The 19,736-nt window shown below is 44.4% G+C and overlaps 1 protein-coding gene and 1 long non-coding RNA gene across 3 annotated transcripts in view; one reads left to right on the top strand and one right to left on the bottom strand.

Annotated features, from left to right (window-relative positions):
• Positions 1-4,942: 4,942 nt before the first annotated feature.
• On the bottom strand, positions 4,943-10,888 carry LOC105609820 (uncharacterized). Its single transcript, XR_001434620.4, has 2 exons — positions 10,403-10,888; positions 4,943-8,917 (listed from the first exon to the last, which is right to left on the bottom strand). It is a non-coding gene; the product is annotated as an uncharacterized LOC105609820 (long non-coding RNA).
• A 219-nt stretch (positions 10,889-11,107) lies between these two features.
• The window catches only part of KDM7A (lysine demethylase 7A), a 75,910-nt gene continuing 67,281 nt past the window's right edge, over positions 11,108-19,736 (top strand). For both annotated transcript variants that reach the window (XM_060414895.1, XM_015095405.4), the window contains exon 1: positions 11,108-11,353. In XM_060414895.1, coding sequence (XP_060270878.1) covers positions 11,160-11,353 — 194 coding nt within the window. In that variant the 5' untranslated portion in view covers positions 11,108-11,159. The remainder of the gene's footprint in view (positions 11,354-19,736) is intronic.

The raw sequence follows: 19,736 nt of genomic DNA, 5'->3' as shown, positions 1-19,736 counted from the left end.
CAACCAGGAACTGAACCCATGTCTCTTGAATTGGCAAGTGGATTCTTTACCCCTGAGCCACCAGAGAAGCCCCAGGGTCTTGAAATTCTTAATGATTTTTTGTGGAGTCCCACCTTTCCATTTTCCCTGAGCCCTGCAAATTATGAAGCCCTCTTCAGAAGACAGTCAAGCATCTAGCCATGTGGACAAGTCTGAAGTCAGACTAATTTTTCTTTTTAATTGAAGGTAATTGCTTTACAGAATTTTGTTGTTTTCAGTCAAATCTCAACATGAATCAGCCATAGGTATACATATAACCCCTCCCTCTTGAACCTGCCTCCCATCTCCCTCCCCATCCCACCCCTCTAGGTTGATACAGAGCGTCTGAGTTTCATGAGACATACAGCAAATTCCCGTTAGCTACAGACTAATTCTTATTCCTTGGCAGGTAATATGCTTTATCTTTCTGGAAACTTTCAATATTCATAAATAATAAATGTTTTAACCTTAATTTTATTCTGGATTTTCACCAAGACGCCCCTTTCTTTGGGTCTCATTATAACTGCTCTGCTTCGGCATTTACTGGGTCCTTTCCATCTGAAATAATTCATTCTTAACTGTAGGGGATTTTCTCCTTATTATTTCTCTGATTTCCCTGCCCCCTCTTTGTTTTCTTTCTTGCAGAACTTCCACTTAATAAATATTGGACTTTCTTCATCCTCTCTGATTCCGTTTCCTTCACATACCTTCCTTCTATTTGCTTGCCTTTTTCCATTATGTTTTGGGAGATGTCCTTAGGTTTATCTTCCAGATCACTAATTTGGCCTTTAACTTTGTTCATTCATTATTTCACTCATTCAGTTTTTTTCTTTTACTCCAGTAGTCAGATTTTTTAGGTTCCTCAAACTCTGTGAGGAACAAAAAAGGAGACTTCTTGGTAGCAGCTTGCTCTTTTTTCTTGAAATTCACTCTCAACTTTCTCGAGGCTACTATGCAGATGACACTCTTATGGCAGAAAGTGAAGAGGAACTAAAAAGCCACTTGACGAAAGTGAAAGAGGAGAGTGGAAAAGTTGGCTTAAAGCTCAACATTCAGAAAACGAAGATCATGGCATCTGGTCCCATCACTTCATGGGAAATAGATGGGGAAACAGTGTCAGATTTTATTTTGGGGGGCTCCAAAATCACTGCAGATGGTGATTGCAGCCATGAAATTAAAAGACACTTATTCCTTAGAAGGAAAGTTATGACCAACCTAGATAGTATATTCAAAAGCAGAGATATTACTTTGCCAACAAAGGTCCATCTAGTCAAGGCTATGGTTTTTCCAGTGGTCACATATGGATGTGAGAGTTGGACTGTGAAGAAAACTGAGCGCCGAAGAATTGATTCTCTTGAACTGTGGTGTTGGAGAAGACTCTTGAGAGTCCCTTGGACTGCAAGGAGATCCAACCAGTCCATTCTAAAGGAGATCAGTCCTGGGTGTTCTTTGGAAGGACTGATGCTAAAGCTGAAACTCCAATACTTTGGCCACCTCATGAGAAGAGTTGACTCATTGGAAAAGACTGATGCTGGGAGGGATTGGGGACAGGAGGAGAAGGGGACGACAGAGAATGAGATGGCTGGATGGCATCACCGACTCGATGGACATGAGTTTGAGTGAACTTTGGGAGTTGGTGATGGACAGGGAGGCCTGGAGTGCTGTAGTTCATGGGGTCGCAAAGAGTCGGACACGACTGAGCGACTGAACTGAGCTCATCAGAATTTAGAGAAGATGTGTTTCTCTTATGTTCCTGAATTATGCTTCTTCTAGTGAGCTGTTTCTTTTGTGCTTGTTTTCCACATTAGTCCTTCTCTTTTATGCTATAGATTTTTCTCACGTGCCTTTTTGTCCTTTACATTTATAGTACACAATAAACAATGCTGTTTATTAGTCTGAGTTGGTTTGGGCTTTTTCTGCAGTTTATCCACATGGTTCTTTCCTCAATAGGAGCCCTGACTGTGTGTTTTAGGTAGATGGGTGCGGAGTGTTCACTGGCATTCAGATCAGGTCTGTGAACAGCAGCCCAGGAGGCTGGGGAAGCTCTCAATTACCAAATGAAGATGGGCTTTATTCTGGGGAAATGGCTGCTTAGTGTATTTCTGTCCTTCTCGTCCACTCCGTCTCTTCCCTTTTTTCCTGGTGTCTGTTATGGAGGCCTGGGGTTACCTTAAGCTCTGCTGTGTCTCTCTGCCATCCCTCAGCACCCTGATTAGGAGCTCTGTAGGCATGCTGCCTGCTTTCTTTAGAGAGCAGCTCTAGCTTTCCTCTAGCTCAGTGGTTCTCAGTGTGGTCCCAGACCAGCAGCGGCCTAGGGATCACCTAGGAACTTGTTACAAATGCAAATTCTCTGCCTCACCCTAGACCTACTGAGACTCTGGGGGTGGGGCTCAGCAATCTGGGTTTTAACAAGCCTGAAAACATGCCCAGTAATCTGACAACTGGACCATAAAAAAGGCTGAGCACCGAAGAATTGATGCTTTCGAACTGTGGCATTGGAGAAGACTTTTGAGAATCCCTTGGACTGCAAGAAGATCAAGCCAGTCAATCCTAAAGGAAATCAACCCTGAATATTCATTGGAAGGACTGATGCTGAAGCTGAAGCGCCGCTACTTTGGCCACCTGATGCGAAGAGCCAATTCACTGGAAAAGACCCTGATGCTGGGAAAGATTGAGGGCAGGAGGAGAAGGGGATGACAGAGGATGAGATGGTTGGATGGCATCACGGACTCAATGGACATGAGTTTGAGTAGTCTCTGGAAGTTGGTGATGGACAGGGAGGCCTGGCATGCTGCAGTTTATAGGGTAACAAAGAGTTGGACACGACTGAGCAATCGAACAACAACAACAAATCTGATAATGGTTATCGGCCTGAGGCAAAGCTGATGCCGCCAGTAACTCTGTTTCTGAGGAGGAGAGGCGAGGATACACCTGTTCCAGGAGGTTGAAGGGTTCTTTAATGAGTTACCCTCATGATTGTCCCATAGTTCACTCTGTCTTTAAATGTATTGACTGGAGTTTGAAGCTTCCCTAAAGCTTTATTGGGATGATCCACAATTACTTTTGGTGTGGTTCCTTTCTCTTTTTCCAATCCCATCTGTTTTTAAAACGCTCACAATTTTTTCATAATGATATAAGGATATAAGTAATAATAAATCAGATAGTATGGAATTCAGTGAAAAAATGCTGGGAAATATTGAAGGCGGGAGGAGAAGGGGACGACAGAGGATGAGATGGTTGGATGACATCATCGACTCAATGGACATGAGTTTGGGTGGACTCCAGGAGTTGGTGATGGACAGGGAGGCCTGGCATGCTGCAGTCCATGGGGTCGCAAAGAGTTGGAAACGACTGAGAGACTGAACTGAACAGTGAAAAAAGTAGTCCTTTGCTATCATTGCTACACCTTGGCTACCCCAACCCGGCCACATCTGTCCCCAAGCCTCCCAGACCCATTCTCCGCTGGCAAGTACTTTTAACGCTTTTATCCACTTTTCTGTTATTTCACTTCATATTTCTAAATAAAATACCTATATGGCTATTTCTCAATTTTGGATATTGCCAAATGATTTCCTGTTATTGTTATTGAGGATTTAACTCTTTCAATCCAAGCCCTCTTCTAGATTTTCCATCTTCTAAGTACAGTTATATTACCATAAAAAACAAAACGAAACAATAGCCAGAGTTTAAATAGGGTTCACTATAGAACTCCAGAGTGTACTCCGATTATTTCCTTTCTCTTACAACTTTAGTGTATCTTAAGACTAAAATCAACTTATTTTTTAATTTGCTTACTTTTCTAAATACTTAATTATTAATTCTCCTCTCTCTGCTACCCCATGCTCCAATATTTGAAGAAGGAAATGGCAACCCACTCCAGTATTCTTGCCTGGAGAATCTCATAGATAGAGGAGCCTGGTGGGCTACAGTCCATAGGGTCGCAAAGAGTTGGTCACAACTGAAGTGATTTAGCACATGTGCTCCAATATATGTCATCAGTTTGTTTTTTTATGTTAGCAAGATGATTTGAAGCAATTGATCAGTTTCATTATTTTTTGGTCCCTGAAGACCTTTCTCTTGTCCTCCTGTTCTGTCCTCTTCTCTCATGTGACAGATTGCTCTCTAGGCCTTCTGCTCAGTTATAACCCTGGGATTTCCCTCTACCATTCTGGGTTGCGTGAATCTTAGCAGGAAGTACTTAAGCACCTCAGCAGCAAGTCATCTTCCTTGAATTCTATTTCTAATTCCTGGCCTCTGTCCTAGTCCCTGCGACAGGTCATTCTTTTGATATATCCAAGACCACATAGGCCTAGGGCCTAACTTTGTTCCTGCCAGTCCCTTTGCCTAGGGAAGGCCTCCTGCCTCCTAAACTCCAGTTCTAAGACAGGAACCCTCATAGCTGCTGACACACTTCCTTGATGTCAATGGGTACCTTTGATTCTTTAGTTTATTATCCCTTGGATTCCCTATTACTGGGCCATCTTTGGCACACAGAGGAAAGAGACTGTGAAGTCATATGGACCTGGAGTCATATCTCACGTGTTCCTCTTGCTAGCTGCATAGCCTGAGCAAGTTGTCTTGTTTTCTACATCAGAAAAGTCCAAGGATCAAAATACTACTCTCATTAAGATATGTATATATGTGTGTGTGTGTGTGTGTGTGTGTGTGTGTGTGTGCTCTAAGTTGTTTCAGTTGTGTCCAACTCTTTGCGACCTTATGGACTGTAGCCCTCCAGGCTTCTCTGTCCATGGTATTCTCTAGGCAAGAATACTGGAGTGGGCTGCCATCATATCTTAATATATGTTTATACACACACACACACACACACATATATATGATAACGTACACCAAGAATCTAGGGTAGTTTCTGCACATATATATTGGGTTGGCTAAAAAGTTTGTTTGGCTGTAAGTAAAAGACACATTTTTCATTTTCACCAAGAACTTTATTGAACAACCTATTCACTAACAGAATGCCCCTTTTTCGGCCAACCTGATGGTTCTGGATTCCATTCTTTACCACCTTGTCTCTAGTCCTACCACCAACAGCCTTCTTGGCGCCGTCATCCGGTGTTAATGTTTCCGCTGCATACACTGGTCCTTTGTGCATCTTCACCTGGATCTCTCCAGGATCACCTGCCTCTGCCTCTCCCATCCTTTGATACTTCCCTTTGACTCACTCAAGAAGCGAAGTCTAGTATCAAATAGAGAACATTTCTAGTCTTCCCAGTGCTGCTACAAATAAGTAGGTCAAATCCATACTTAATCTCACATACCATCTTTTTTTGGCAGAGACTATTTTCTAGCTCAAAAGACATGATAAGAGATGAAAATTAAATAGATGTTGAGAATTTTGCTCTATCATCTGTCAATACTCCGCCATCCGCCTCTACCATTATGCCTACACCTTCCTTGTTCTTTTCCCTACTCTAAATATAGATCCAAGAGTCCTTTTACTTGTCCCACATTTATTTTGGCAAGGCCCAGCTCATCCTAGGCTTTGGTCTTCCTCACACCTTTTATAGAAATCTGTGCTGCAATTTTGTATTTGTTTTTGACGGAATGTTCTTTTCACCAAGTTCTTTGAAAATCTTGGATTAAAAGGGCTGCCTGTGTACTAGATGTTTAACTCTTGGTTCACTATTTTTTTAATCATGTAAATTATAAGTTTCTTAAAAGCAGGAACAATTTATACATTTCTTTCATTTTCTTCATGGCATCTAATATACTGCCTTACATGAAACAGGCCTCAGTAAAACCTTATTAAGCCAATTTATTTGTTTCTACATGCTAAAGTAATTCTTTTTAGTGTTTTTGTCAATATCATCTTTAAAGCAATTTTTTTCTCAAATGTATGAGACTATAAGCTTCTTTCCCATAACTGGCCCTGAATATTAAGGCTGACTATACATGAATTACTATTTTTAATTACTTAAGCAAAAGATAGCTGGAAATTCTAAACCCTATCTCTAATACTATAGTATTTTATAGTTTCTGCGCAATTAGAAAACAAAACTAAAACTTCAAAGCACTTATTTAAAAAAATTGGAGGATAATTGCTTTACAATGATGTGTTAGTTTCTGCTGTACAACAGCATGAATACGTATAAGTATACATATATCCCTCGCTCTTAAGACTTCCTCCCACTCCCCTTTTTTGTGTTAATGTTAATTTCTTAATTAGGACTTATAAAATAATAAAGCTGTGATGCAATACAATTAAGAGGCAGGACTCACAATTTAATTAAATCTACAGATGTAATAGGTTGTAAATTAAGTTGTAAGTTATTCTTGTAAATTATCCATAGGCAAAAGGTTTATAAGTCATGAGGAATTCAAAGATGATGAACAATATCCAAACATTACATATAATGTTGCAATTTTCAGGTCACAAAAAGCATTAGTTGTCATTTTGGGTTCAATTTGAAAGAGATTCTTTGCATTTTAAAAACATTGTTTACTGATCATTAGGAGTGACTGCTGATTGCCATAAATCAGGAATAAGGAGGACTCACCCCTGAAATAAGAATGCAAACAAAATTTATTAAGCAATTGTCCATAATTTTCTCTTTTTATTTGGCTGTGCTGCATGAGGGATCTTAGTTCCCCAACCAGGGATCAAACCCGTGCCCTCTGCATTGGGACTGTGCAATCGTAACCACTGGACCACCAGGGAAGTCCCAATAACTTGTCTACAATTTTTATTATCAGTTCAGTTCAGTTCATTTCAGTCACTCAGTCATGTCCGACTCTTTGCGACCCCATGAATTGCAGCACTCCAGGCCTCCCTATCCATCACCAACTCCCAGAGTTCACTCAAACTCATGTCCATTGAGTCGGTGGTGCCATCCAGCCATCTCATCCTCTGTCGTTCCCTTCTCCTCCTGCCCTCAATCCCTTCCAGCATCAGAGTCTTTTCCAATGAGTCAACTCTTTGCATGAAGTGGCCAAAGCATTGGAGTTTATTATAGTGTTTAGCAAATTTTTCTAAAATCTGCAGTACGGCTGAATACACCACCTCGAGTGCTTATAAATTCTGTTGTTACACATAAGATTTTTCCGCTGCCACTCATTCAGCCCCCTTTAACGATAGATACCCCAGACTCATTACTAGTAAGTAGTACCTTGATTATTTGGTTTGCTTCTTATAACCTGAAACCCATAAACCAATGTATAAATCCAAGTATAACTTCTTTATACTGCTTGAAAAGTAAATGTTTTACTACTTCAGAGAAATAAGGGTTTACAGATAAGTGAAGTATTAAAAAAATCCACAAGTGACTTACACTTGATATCAAACTTAAGTAAGATGTATGTATGGTAGTTACTAAAGTACAAGTCGCTCAGTTGTGTCCAACTCTTTGTGACCCCATGGATTATACAGTTCATGGTATTCTCCAGGCCAAAGTACTGGAGTGGGTAGCCTTTCCCTTCTCCAGGGGATCCTCCACAACCCAGGGATTGAACCCAGATCTCCCGCATTGAGGGCAGATTCTTTACCAGCTGAACTGCAAGGGAAGCTGAAGAATACTCGAGTGGGTAGCCTATCCCTTCTCCAGGGGATTTTCTCAACCCCAAAATCAAAGCAGGGTCTCCTGCAATCGCAGGTGGATTATTTACCAACTGAGCTATCTGGAAAGCCCATGGTAGTTACTAGAGGACCCGCAAAGGAGAAAGGCTGAGGGAGTCCCATGTCGTTGCCAATCAATGCTGGCATGGAGCTGGGTGTCTCTCCTCAAGATATTTTCTTTCTGAAATTCTCTTCCCCCTTGTTTTTGGGATAATACTTTCCTAATCTTCCCTCCTAAATTTCTAGCTGCTCTTCGGTTCTACTATTTTTAATAAACAAATAAAATAATTACAGATAATTATTGCTGTTTAGTCACTAAGTCGTGTCTGAGTCTTTGTGACCCTATGGATTATAGCCCATCAGGCTCCTCTGTTCATGGGATTTTTGGGGCAAGAATGCTGGAGTGGGTTGACATTTCCTTCTCCAGGGGATCTTTCTGACCCAGGGATCGAACCCGAGTCTCCAGCCTTGGCAGGCAGATTCTTCACCACTGAGCCACACTCATAACTAACAGCTATATGGGTTAGTATGTACCAGGAATTGTGACCTGCATTTTGTTATCTCATTTAATGCACTGAACTGTGTGAAGTAGATATTCTTATCACGCCTTAAAATAAGAAAACTAAAACCCAACAGCTAGTTGCCACAGAGATAGGAGACTGTGGAATTCAAGCACGTGCTCTTAATTATTAGGCATGGAGCTTGTCACTAAAATTTCAGCATCATTCAGAGTTCCGGCCTTCATCCCTTTCTTTTCAAGGTTCAATCTCTGTGTTTAAATTTCTCTAATCTTTCCTTACAGATCTATATGCCTTATAGTATTTATATTCTTGCTGATTTTTTTGATGTGCCTTTGAAACTAGCTGCATTTCCAACTGGAGACTCAACTAAGTAGACCAGGTGAAATGACACAGAAGTGATGCTAATTTCCTCACTGGATCCTCTCAGGTGTGGGTGTCTGATGTGTCCCATTGCTGACGTCCGCTGAAGTCTGACAAAGTGGTGCTTGTCAGACTTCTCCACTGTCAAGTTACTTTAATTCTCTTTGTAGTTAGTAAGAGTTTTGTGAGTAGATACTTTGAAAGTATGTAAATATTCCAATCATTTTCAAACTTTCAATTTATGTTGAATTATATCTGTATGATTTCCTGTGCTATTCAACGGGTTTTAACTTTTTTTTTTTTTTTTTTGGCCCCAGATTTGGGACACAAATTGCCCTGTGTCCTCTTGACATGCCCCATAATTCTTGAACATACGCTTGTTTTCTGGCACAACTAGGGACTCCAGTCTCTTGTTTTACTTCTTTCTTCCAGTCCTGGAATCAGCCATCTGGCCAAGAAGAAAAATGAAGTGGAGAACAGTATTTAGAAACCAAGATCTGGGCTAGATGCCCTCATCATTTTGTTGTGTCCCAGACTTTCTTGGTGGACAGAGTATGCATGGACTTATATAACTATATTTATTTCTATAAATAGAAATAGATTGATACCTCTATTACCAGTTCACTACTACAAGTTTCATTTTAGTTTCCTTTCCATATTTCTAACTCTCTTTCTCAACAGTGAGAAATTAGCTCCCATTTTCCTTAATATATTTACTTATCAATCCTCTTGTACATTACCTATCTCTAATCATCACTGCTGTCTCCTCCTCTGCTTGGCTACCCTCTCACTCCATCCATGCTGACATCCCAAGGCCAGGTGGTTCCTCTAGCACCAAGAACACCCCCATACCAGGCCACCTCCCTGTCTGAATGCCCTTCTCATCATGACTCCAACATGACAGTTTCTACTGCCTCCCCTTCTATGACAACACACATCCTCTACAGTGTACTTTTAAAAATACATGGTCTCTTCTGCTTGTGATAAAGTCTCTGTGAGGTAGTTAAGTAAGATATTATTATCCATAATTTTTCTTCCAAGAGATCTTCAAAATCTAATTCAAGAGAAACAGACTAACCTGCTCAAAGTCACACAGCTTCGACAAAACAGGATTTGAATGTAAGGCTCTTCACTACCCCAGTCCAGGATGCCTCTAAACTTATGCCGAAATTACAGTAACTTTTCTTTTTTCACTAGCAGAAACAGGTTTCAAACTCATTCACTCTGTGGTCAACTCTGACTTCCAGGTGTTTCTTTTCATGCAAAATATGAGACAAGCAATGGTGTGGTAGAAAAAGGACTGGAATCAAGAAACTTAAAAACTTTAGTTCAAGCCCAGCTCTGAGACTTTAAGCAAGTTAATTGCTTTCCTCAATTATAAAAAGGTTAGACTAGGTATCAGTGATTCTCTGCCTTGGGCTGAGATGGCAGTTACGGGTTTGTTTTTTTTTTAATCAATGATAGACATGCCTTCGAAATGTAGCTGTGAACATCTGTTCCCATAATTCCTATATATATATATATACACATATATATAATTTTATTGAAGTATAGTTAAATTACAATGTTCCATAATTCTTAACATCCAACTCGCCTAATTATGATACCAAGGCAATCCATTCCTATTGGATGTGTTAGCTGTTTTTATTATCAGTCTCATCATTCAAAATTATTTATTAGTGGCCTATTATCTGCCAAGTCCCGTATTACCGTTTTTCTAGCAGTCCCTTTCCGACGTGTCACTGTCACTTAGAACTTTATTACTGTTTTCCAAACTTGGAACTCATCTAAGTATTCGCATCTAAGTCGTGTTGTTTACAAGCACGCCAGATTCCTCTCCGGTCCTTTCTCCACCCACCACATTTCAAGACTGGTTCCTCTCCGCTCCCAGACATTAAATGAATTCCTCTCGGGAACAACCTCCTTCACCTACCAGTGGCTCCATCAACACTACATTCCTGGCTGGTCGGTGGGAATTCGGGTGGGACGTTTTTGGAAGTTGGAAGCACACTCCTGCCCCTCAACAGGACTTAAGCAGATCGTTGTGCTGTTAACCCTCGGCTCGGACCGGCGGAGGTTAATTGATTTAAGATACTCCAGGGGTCGGGAGATGGCCCCGGCGGGGCTTTAATTTCCTCGGGTCCCGGGTCCATGGCACAGACGTAGCGCGCCGCTTTCCACTGCGCAGGAACTTCCCCGGCCTCCGCGGTCACTCAGAAACGCCGGAGCCGGCCGTTCGCACGCACCCGCAGCCCTCCTCCCGGGGCCGCGCGCCCCGCGCCGCCGCGCGTGTCCTCAGGGAGCCTCTGCTTCCCTCCGCCTCCCTCGTCCCGCGTGCCCTTCAGCGAGTCTCCCTCCGCCCGGTCGACGCGAGCGGAGCGGGCGCGCGCGCCGGGCGGCAGAACGACGTGCGCGACACGCGCGGCCTCGCGCGGAGCGCCGGAAGGAGCCGGGCTCGGTCCCCTGGCGGCGTGCGCGCGCCGCCGCCCGCCGCCCGCCCCCTCCGGGCCCGGCTGCGGCCTCGCGCGCGCGCACTGAGACGCTGCCGCCGCCGCCGCCGCCGCCGCCGCCGCCGCCGCCGCGGCTGCTGCTCCGGCTGCTGCAGGAGGCGGCGCTGGCTGGCGGCTGCGCTCGCTCCAGTCTGCAAGCGGAGCAGCGAGCGAGCGTGTGTGTGTGTGTGTTTTTTAAAGATGGCCGGAGCGGCGGCGGCGGTGGCCGCGGGAGCAGCAGCTGGAGCCGCCGCGGCAGCCGTGTCGGTGGCGGCTCCGGGCAGGGCCTCGGCAGCCCCGCCGCCCCCGCCGGTGTACTGTGTGTGCCGGCAGCCGTACGACGTGAACCGCTTCATGATCGAGTGCGATATCTGCAAGGACTGGTTCCACGGCAGGTAAATAAACCCCCTCCAACCCCGCCGCCGCCGCCGCCGCCGGCCACCGGCCAACCGTCGCCGTCGCCGCGCCGGCCGCTCGCGCCGCCGGCCGCCCGGCCGCCGCGCCGCACCGAGCGCCCACGGGCCCGGGTGCCGAGCCCCCCGGCCCGGGCAGCGGGGCGCGCGGGGCCCCGGGCTCGCCGGGCGCCCGGCGGGCTTAGAGGGGGCTGGTGGGATCGCCCGGCCGGCCGAAGAGTCGCCACAACAAACGGGAACAAAGGGGACCGGCCGAGAAGTTGGCAGGGGGGGTACCGGGGCGAGGGGACGCGGCCGGGGCAGGCGCCAGCGGAGGCGGCGGGCGGAGCGCCGGCCCGGCCCGGCCCGCCGCGCCCGCAGCCCGGCCGCCGCCCCGCCCGGCCGGGGCTCCCGGCCCGGAGTCGCCACCCGGCCGACCGCCCTGCCCGACCGGCCACCGCTCCTTCCTTCCGGGCAGCGAGTGGTCGGCCCCGACCCGGGGGTCTCCAGAAATTGCCCTCCTCGCCTCAGCCGCCCGCCCGCCCGCGGGTCGCGGTCGCGCCCCCTTCCCCGGGCTTTTTATCAAACTTCCTCGGCCGTGGGGCGCTGGGACGGGGGCGTCGGCAGCGCCGGCCCGGCGGGGCTCCAGCGGAGTAAACAGAGCAACAGATGAGGAGGCACTTGCGGGGACTCGAGAGAGATGCCAGTCGGAAGTTCGGGCCGGGGGTCCCGGGCGGGACGGCGGGCGGCTCGGGTCTCGGCCCCCAGCCGCCGGAGCGGCTCAGCCCGTCCCGGCGGGGGTGGAGCGGATGGAGTGGGCAGCGGGGCCCGAAGGGACAGCCTCGCGCCCCCAACCCCCCGCGGCCGCCCCCGCGCCGCGGCTCAAACTTTGTTACAAAGAGTGAAACGTCCCCAATCGCCCGAGGGGACGGCGACCGGGGGCCGGCGACTGGGGGGCCAGCGCCCGGGGCGCCTGGTGCGGGCGAACTTTGGCCGGCTGGTGGGGACTTCGGGGCGGGTGGCGGGGGCGGCGAGCGTCGCCCTCTGCCTCGGCCGCCGCCTGTGTCTCGGGTTTGACGTTTGTGAGAGCTCGGGCCGCCCCCGCCGCCGAGCCGCCGACTCGTGTGTTTTGTAATCAAAGTGTGAGGCTAATAAAGGGCGGCGCCACAGCCTCTTGACTCCGGCGTGGGAGGGATTCGCAGGCATTTAAACAAAGAAACTAGTTGAGGTTGGGCTCCCCAAGTCCTTATTTGGGTGTTGTGGCAAGGCCTGCGGTCACTTTTAGGTGAAGCAGGTTTCCCGAGCCCCGTTTCGGGGTGTTTCTGGGCGAGAGTACGCTCGCGGGTAATAGCAGATATGGTGACTGTGATTGTAGGAAGTGTCCTTTGATTGACAGCAGGACATTTAAATACAGCCTCCGCTCCCCCCCCTCCCCAATTTTGCAGAAACACTACACGACCAGGCCAGATGTCTTGGTCTCCCTCTACTGGCCCTGGGAGAGAAAACCAGTTCACGGACAGCGTTCCTGTCAGTGTTGAGCGCTGGGTACAGTTAGTTTTACTTAATTTTCAAGTACAGCTAGTTTTACTTGATCCGTTTTCAGGTTGCCGAATTCTGACAGCAACAACAGAAGGAGAGTAAAACCAAAAAATTGTCAACGTAAAAGTAAGACAGCGTCCTTGCTTTGTATAGCAGATCCTCTTTTCACAGTCTGGTATATGCTGGAAGTGTTATTACAGCGTACTGCTTGTAATTAAAAACAAATTCTCCAAAGTTTTTTTTCGTTACTTGGAACGGATGCTTTTCCTTTATTTTGGTTGTACGTAAAACTGAAATAGGAAGATACAAGTCTTGCCAGTTCTATCTCTATATCCTCTTTTCCCATCATACGCAACCAGAATAGAGATGATCCAGAAATCTAGGTTCCCTGCAGAATAAATCCCGAATCCCTGGTGATTATGCAAATACTTATTTTTTCAAAGAACTGTTTTAGCTGCATAAGAAATTCACCCCATTGTACAATGTAGAGGTTTGGTAGGTTAATAAATTTTAGACTGGAATTTTATTTATCTTAATTTAGGTAACACTATAACGGTGAAAAGCTGCAGGTAGTTTATGAGGACTCTTGTTAATACATTTAAGTATTAAATTTGTAAACAGAAAAGGTTGAAGGGAAAACAGAGGGTGTGCATGAAGGAGGGAGAGCAGGGGTGTGGGCTGCTTTGTCACATGAATTTCTGTGACTTTGTATTTGTGGAGATGACTTTGAAAAATGTTTTTTTGAACCCAGGGCTTTTTTGACCAGCAATCCTTGAGAACTTAATGTGATTCAGATGTCAAAAGTTAGAAAATTTAGTGATACATAATGCCCTACGGTACAAAAGCAGTATCTCATTAACAAGTTTAACTAAATGAAATATTGGTAATTTGGGGTCCATATGTTTTTCTTGTAATCAATATTTACTCTGTTTATTGTACCACAAGTGAATGGTTTACTGAACAGAGCAAAATGTTCTTATGTATTAATTATTAAACAGATGTCATTTGCTTATGTGAGAATTGGCCCCTAAAATACCATGGTGTATCTTTAATCCTGGAGAAGGAAATGGCAGCCCACTCCAGTAGTCTTGCCTGGAGAATCCCATGGACAGAGGAGCCTCATAGGCTACAGTCCATGGGGTCGCAAGAGTGGAACACGACTGAGCAGCTAAGCTTACCTATCTTTAATCCCCATGCTCAACTTTCCTTTGGTTTCCAGGGATGGTCCATCTGCAGAAGAGAAAGAAAGCATAGGAGAATGGATACAGCGGATTATCTCTATCTGGAAAACTTCTTGATACTTTTATTTTTTCAAGTAGAAAAAATTTTTTAATCTCAAGGAGTCAGTGAATTTTGGTATGAATTTGGGTTTACTCTGTCTGGAGTTCCTGGCATCCGGAAATCCAAAAAGGTTTTGCCCTAAATTATCCTGACTGGGAAGACCTTCCTTGAGGCTTTTTAGTCAGGCATGAGGTCAGATGGAGCCAGCTTCCTCCAAGTTTGAGGCTTTTGAACTTTGATTGTGTCCTTAGTGTTTAGGAATTCCTGTTCCTCAAGTCTACCTAAGCTTTCTCCGAAAAATAAGAGGGAAAAAGAATACGGGTCCAGGGAGGAAAAGAATGTGGGTCCAGTAAACCAGTAATTGATACCCTGGGGGTGGTGAGCTGAGGAATTAACAGGACTTTCCTGGGCAGGTTTCTTCCAACCTGGAGATGGAGTTCTTCCTCTGAGTCCTTAGTGGAAGTAAGACAATGGAGAACTTTCTTGACAATGCCCTTCCCCCGAATCTCTAAGCTAGATGTCTTTCCATAGTGCTTTTATATCGTCCTATGCAGAATTGAGGAAATGGCAACCCACTTGAGTACTCTTGCCCAGAAACTCCCATGGACGGAGGAACCTGGTAGGCTGCAGTCCATGGGGTCACAAAGAGTTGGACACGACTGACTTCACTTTTCACTTAGGCAGAATTGCATCGTTGCCCTAATTCAGTTGTATTATAATGTCTTTTCTCTCCCTGTTATAATGTAAATACCTTTATTTGCTAGTCTTGTTAGTCACATATTCATTTTAACATTTAAGTTATAGGTATGCACTTTTAAAAATAAAACTGGAAAAAATAAAACTGGGATTTTATTTTATGCATTCTACTGTTTCCTGTCATTTATCAATGTTTACTTTTTCTGTATCTTTAATGTTCTTGAAAAACATTTTCAGTGGCTGCACAGAGGTTAATTTCATGGAAGTACAATGCACTTCAAAATCATTCCCCTCTTGTTAGTTTTTTACTTTGTTTACAACTTCTTGTATTTCCTAATGATGGATGGTTGACAGCCTTCTAAACAAACCAATTGTGAACATTTCTAATCATTTCCTTAGAATAAATCAAACGAGTTTTAACACATGTAAAACACTTAGAAGACGATCTGGGCCATGTAAATACTCAATAGGAAATTTCCTTGAAGTAGCATGATTAGTCACAGGGCATAGATATTTTTAGGCTTCTTGTGCCTATTGCCAGATTGTCTTCCAGAAAGGTTATTTCAGTTTATACTCTTACCCACTGCCCACTTTTCCTGGATTCTCACTAAGGTATTATTATTAACCATTACCACCCCCTCCCCCCAAAAATCCTCAAACAAAAAATGTTGCATTCTGCAGATAATGGAAGATTTCCACCAAATGACATACCCATGAACCCAGAAAACCATTCATGGCAGCACTGTTCCTATTATCCTCAAATGGGAACAGCTTAGATATCATCAATAGTTGATTATATAAATTGTGGCATAGTCATAAAATGGAATGCTACTTAGCCTTAAAGAAGGACTGTACTCCTGATGTGTGCAGCGACGTGGGTGGATCCCATGGATATAAAGTCGAATAAAGGAAGACAGGTTTGATTCTCCCATCTGTGAAGTTCCAGTGCAGGCATAATTGGGTGATAGAAGTCAGACTGGTACTTACCTCTCCAGGGGTGTTTCCTGAGAGGAGGCAGAAGGGAGCTTCTGAGGTGCAGGAAATGTTCCGTATCTTGGTCATGGGTGTATACAGGTGGAAAAGTTCACTGATCTGCATACGCATTGAAGATTTTTAAAACTTAATTACATTGCAAATATTAAAATGAAAAGTATAAAAAAAATAAAAATTTGCCAGTTTGCATCTAATTCACACTGTAACCTTGCTGGATAAGTGTTGTTGTTATCTCCATTTTACAGATGAGGAGTCTGAGGGTTGAGAGGCCAGTAACTTCCCCAGGGTTGCAGAGCTAGAAGGTCATGGAGCGAGGTCTGAACTCCGCCTGTGTCCTGGGGTGGCGGGTGTGCTGGGGTGGTGGTGTAGGTAAACAGATGTGACATGGTTCCATAGAAGTCCATTTGTAAACATCTTCCTTATTTTTCTTTATTACAATTATTTTCTGTGGCGTAAATAGCCAGCACATAGTATTTTGTAATTTTATTTCATCTCTTGTTCCTGACACAAGGGATTGCCTCTTGGGTTTTATCAAGTATGCTGTTGGCTTTGGCCCAATTTGCAGTATGCCTGGCGCTGTTCTTGGTGCTAGAAATATAGTGGTGAGTAAAGCAAAGTCCTTGGTCTCCTGTAACATATTCTATGAAAATGGCAACCTGCTCCAATATTCTAGCCTGGGAAATCCCATGGACAGAGGAACCTGGTGGGCTACAGTTCGTGGGGTTGTAGAGAGTCAGGTACAACTGAGCACACTTGCACAGGGGTGGCGGGGAGGGGGGATAGATGAACAAATACACATGACGAAAGAATGTTTAGTGCTGTGAAGAGAAACTGAGTTAGAAGAGAAAGGACTGGGAATAGTACAAGTCTGCATTCATATGGTGTGATTATGGAAGGTTTTGAGAAAGACCCTGGAATGCTAAAAAATGTTGGATTTCACTCGGAGCAAATAGTCAAATATTTTGAGTGGAGGAATAAACCGTTTGACTTAACCTTGAAAAGATTCACTCTGGCTGCCGCATGGAGAAAAGCCTGGAGAGAGGCGAGGCAAAGGTGACAGGGAGACGAGCAAGAAAGCCACTGTGATAATCCAGGTGAGAGAGGATTTAGGATGTTTGAGTGGGTTTTGGTAATCTACACAGGTCCTATATTAATTTTTATTCCTGAAGTTTGAATGAATGGAGAGCCTGGTTTGTGGGGATAGAAGCATGTTACCAAGAATGATGCTGTTGGATAGGAAGGAGGTTCCCAGCTACTCACTGTGGAGTCCTGGGAACTCACTCAAACACTTAAACTGAATGCTTCACCAGCGCTAGGTGCTGTTCTAACTGCGTTAGCTCTGTTAACTACCTCATCTAACTCTCACTGTAACCTTGCTGGATAAGTGTTGTTGTTATCTCCATTTTACAGATGAGGAGTCTGAGGGTTGAGAGGTCAGTAACTTTCCCAGGGTTGCAGAGCTAGGTCATAGAGTGAGGTCTGAACTCCGCCTCTGTCCTGGGGTGGCAGGTGTGCTGGGCGGTGGTGTAGGTAAACCGATGTGACATGGTTCCATAGAAATACATCTGTAAACATCTTCCCTATTTTTCTTTATTGCAGTTAATTTCTGTGGCATACATAGGTTTAAAATAATCGTAACTGCCTTGGGAATAAAAGTTACTTGAAAATTTTTATAATTAATTGTTTCATCCTTCTTATAATGGACTTCTTATTGGAGTGTATTTTGATTTTTCTTAATGTCAAGGTTAAGTTCAGTTCAGTCACTCAGTCGTGTCCGACTCTTTGCAACCCCATGAATCGCAGCACGCCAGGCCTCCCTGTCTATCACCAGCTCCCGGAGTTCACTCAGACTCACGTCCATCGAGTCCGTGATGCCATCCAGCCATCTCATCCTCAGTCGTCCCCTTCTCCTCCTGCCCCCAGTCCCTCCCAGCATCAGAGTCTTTTCCAATGAGTCAACTCTTCGCATGAGGTGGCCAAAGTACTGGAGTTTCAGCTTTAGCATCATTCCTTCCAAAGAATTCCCAGGGCTGATCTCCTTTAGAATGGACTGGTTGGGAATTACTTTTAAAATTGGTTTTATATATTTCTGCTTAATGATCAAGTCTTTTAGTATTAAAAACATACTATGTGAACATGTATCATCTCCCTGTAAGAGACAAAAAGTCTATCTATTGAATTTCTCAGTATCTTTTTTGTTGTTGTGACGGTTTATTGTAGGAGAATATATGAGTATTTGCTTCATATGTTTCACTTACAATAGTAATTATGCATACATGCTCAGTGTTGCTTTTTGAACGAAAATATGTTGTGAAATGGAGTCATATAATGCTTAGCGACACTAACATATAGTTCTTCCATCAGGTTTTAAAAAATTTTAAACCGTTAGTTTGGGGGCAGATTTCTGCTTGGTTTGCTCTCATATCTTGTGTTCTTAGGCATGAAATTGAGTTTACTGATCACCAAGGGGAAGAATGCCTTTATATTTGATGGTCTGATGTGGTGGAGCTCAAGAATAAGAATAGAACAGGTGTAAAGGAATTTGATTATAAAGTGAGCTTTGGCTGGTTTGAGCAGTTGAAACACCACAATAACTTGCACAGCTTTTGAGCAGTAGGTCAGTTCTGATGTTGCAGCTGCTACCAAGTGTCTAATTATTTTTGGAAGTTACCTTTTATTGTTGTAGTGATTGCTTACTTACTTTTATATTAATTACAGTGTGAGTTAGTGGTAACTTCTATGATTTTTGTATATATTTGTGTGAGCCCTGGTTCCTTTTATTGGAGAGTGGTTGTTAGAAACCAAGGTCTGGCACTTTGTGGACTCATTACTTCTAGGCCTTCTCACTGGACAGAGCTAGGAAATACTCTCGTCATACATGTGCACACACATATGTGTGTTTGCGTCTATCTGTGTTAAGACTCTAAAATTTCATAATACCTTTGATTCTAATCTAACATCACAGAGTTCATTTTAACCTTCCTCTTTCCTTACTTATAACTTTGTTGACTAACAGAGATGCGGCTCTCGTTATCTACAATATATAATTTACTTATTTCTTCAGTCTTAGTGTATACATAAAGTATGGCACCCCACTCCAGTACTCTTGCCTGGAGAATCCCATGGAGGGAAGAGCCTGGTGGGCTACAGTCCATGGGGTCGCAAAGAGTCAGACATGACTGAGCGACTTCACTTTCACTTTCAATCCTAGTGTATACATAAAGTACATAAAATAGTTCTCAAATGGCTGACCCATACACTTCTGAGAAATGCAATTTGCTAAGTAGATTCTAGTATCTGTGTAGTGTTTGGTTTTTTGTCTTTAGCTTTATAGCCTTATATCTAGGCAGAAGACTGTTTTCCAAAGTTACCTTAGTTCTTTTCTTTTACTGCCGTTTCCTTCTCCAGAGGATCTTCCCGACCCAGTGATCGAACCCGGGTCTCCCGCATTGCAGGCAGATACTTTAGCCTCTGAGCCACCAGGGAAGCCGCCTTTTACTTTAGTGTGTTTTTTGTTTGTAACATGGTTAGGTTTATTTGTCAGGCTTCCCTTGAGGCTCAGCTGGTGAAGAATCTGCCTGCAATGTGGGAGACCGGGGTTCGATCCTTGGGTTGGGAAGATCCCCTGGAGAAGGGAGGGGCTACCGACGCCAGTTTTCTGCCCTGGAGAATTCCATGGACTGTATAGTCCATGTAGTCGCAAAGAGTCGATGTGACTGAGCTGAGCGACTTTCACTTAGGTTTATTTGTTACTGTTTATATTGCGTTCTGGATTCCTCCTCTGTCCTTGTTGGTTTTGATTGTTGGTGTGTATTTTGAGAATGCCAGAAGTTATTTGAAAAGGTATACTCAGAAGTGTCAATGCCCCCTCCACTCC

The sequence above is a fragment of the Ovis aries genome, chromosome 4 (assembly GCF_016772045.2).
Source record: "Ovis aries strain OAR_USU_Benz2616 breed Rambouillet chromosome 4, ARS-UI_Ramb_v3.0, whole genome shotgun sequence".
In the NCBI taxonomy this organism is placed as follows: domain Eukaryota; kingdom Metazoa; phylum Chordata; class Mammalia; order Artiodactyla; family Bovidae; genus Ovis; species Ovis aries.
This window is presented reverse-complemented; position numbering and strand designations above follow the sequence as displayed.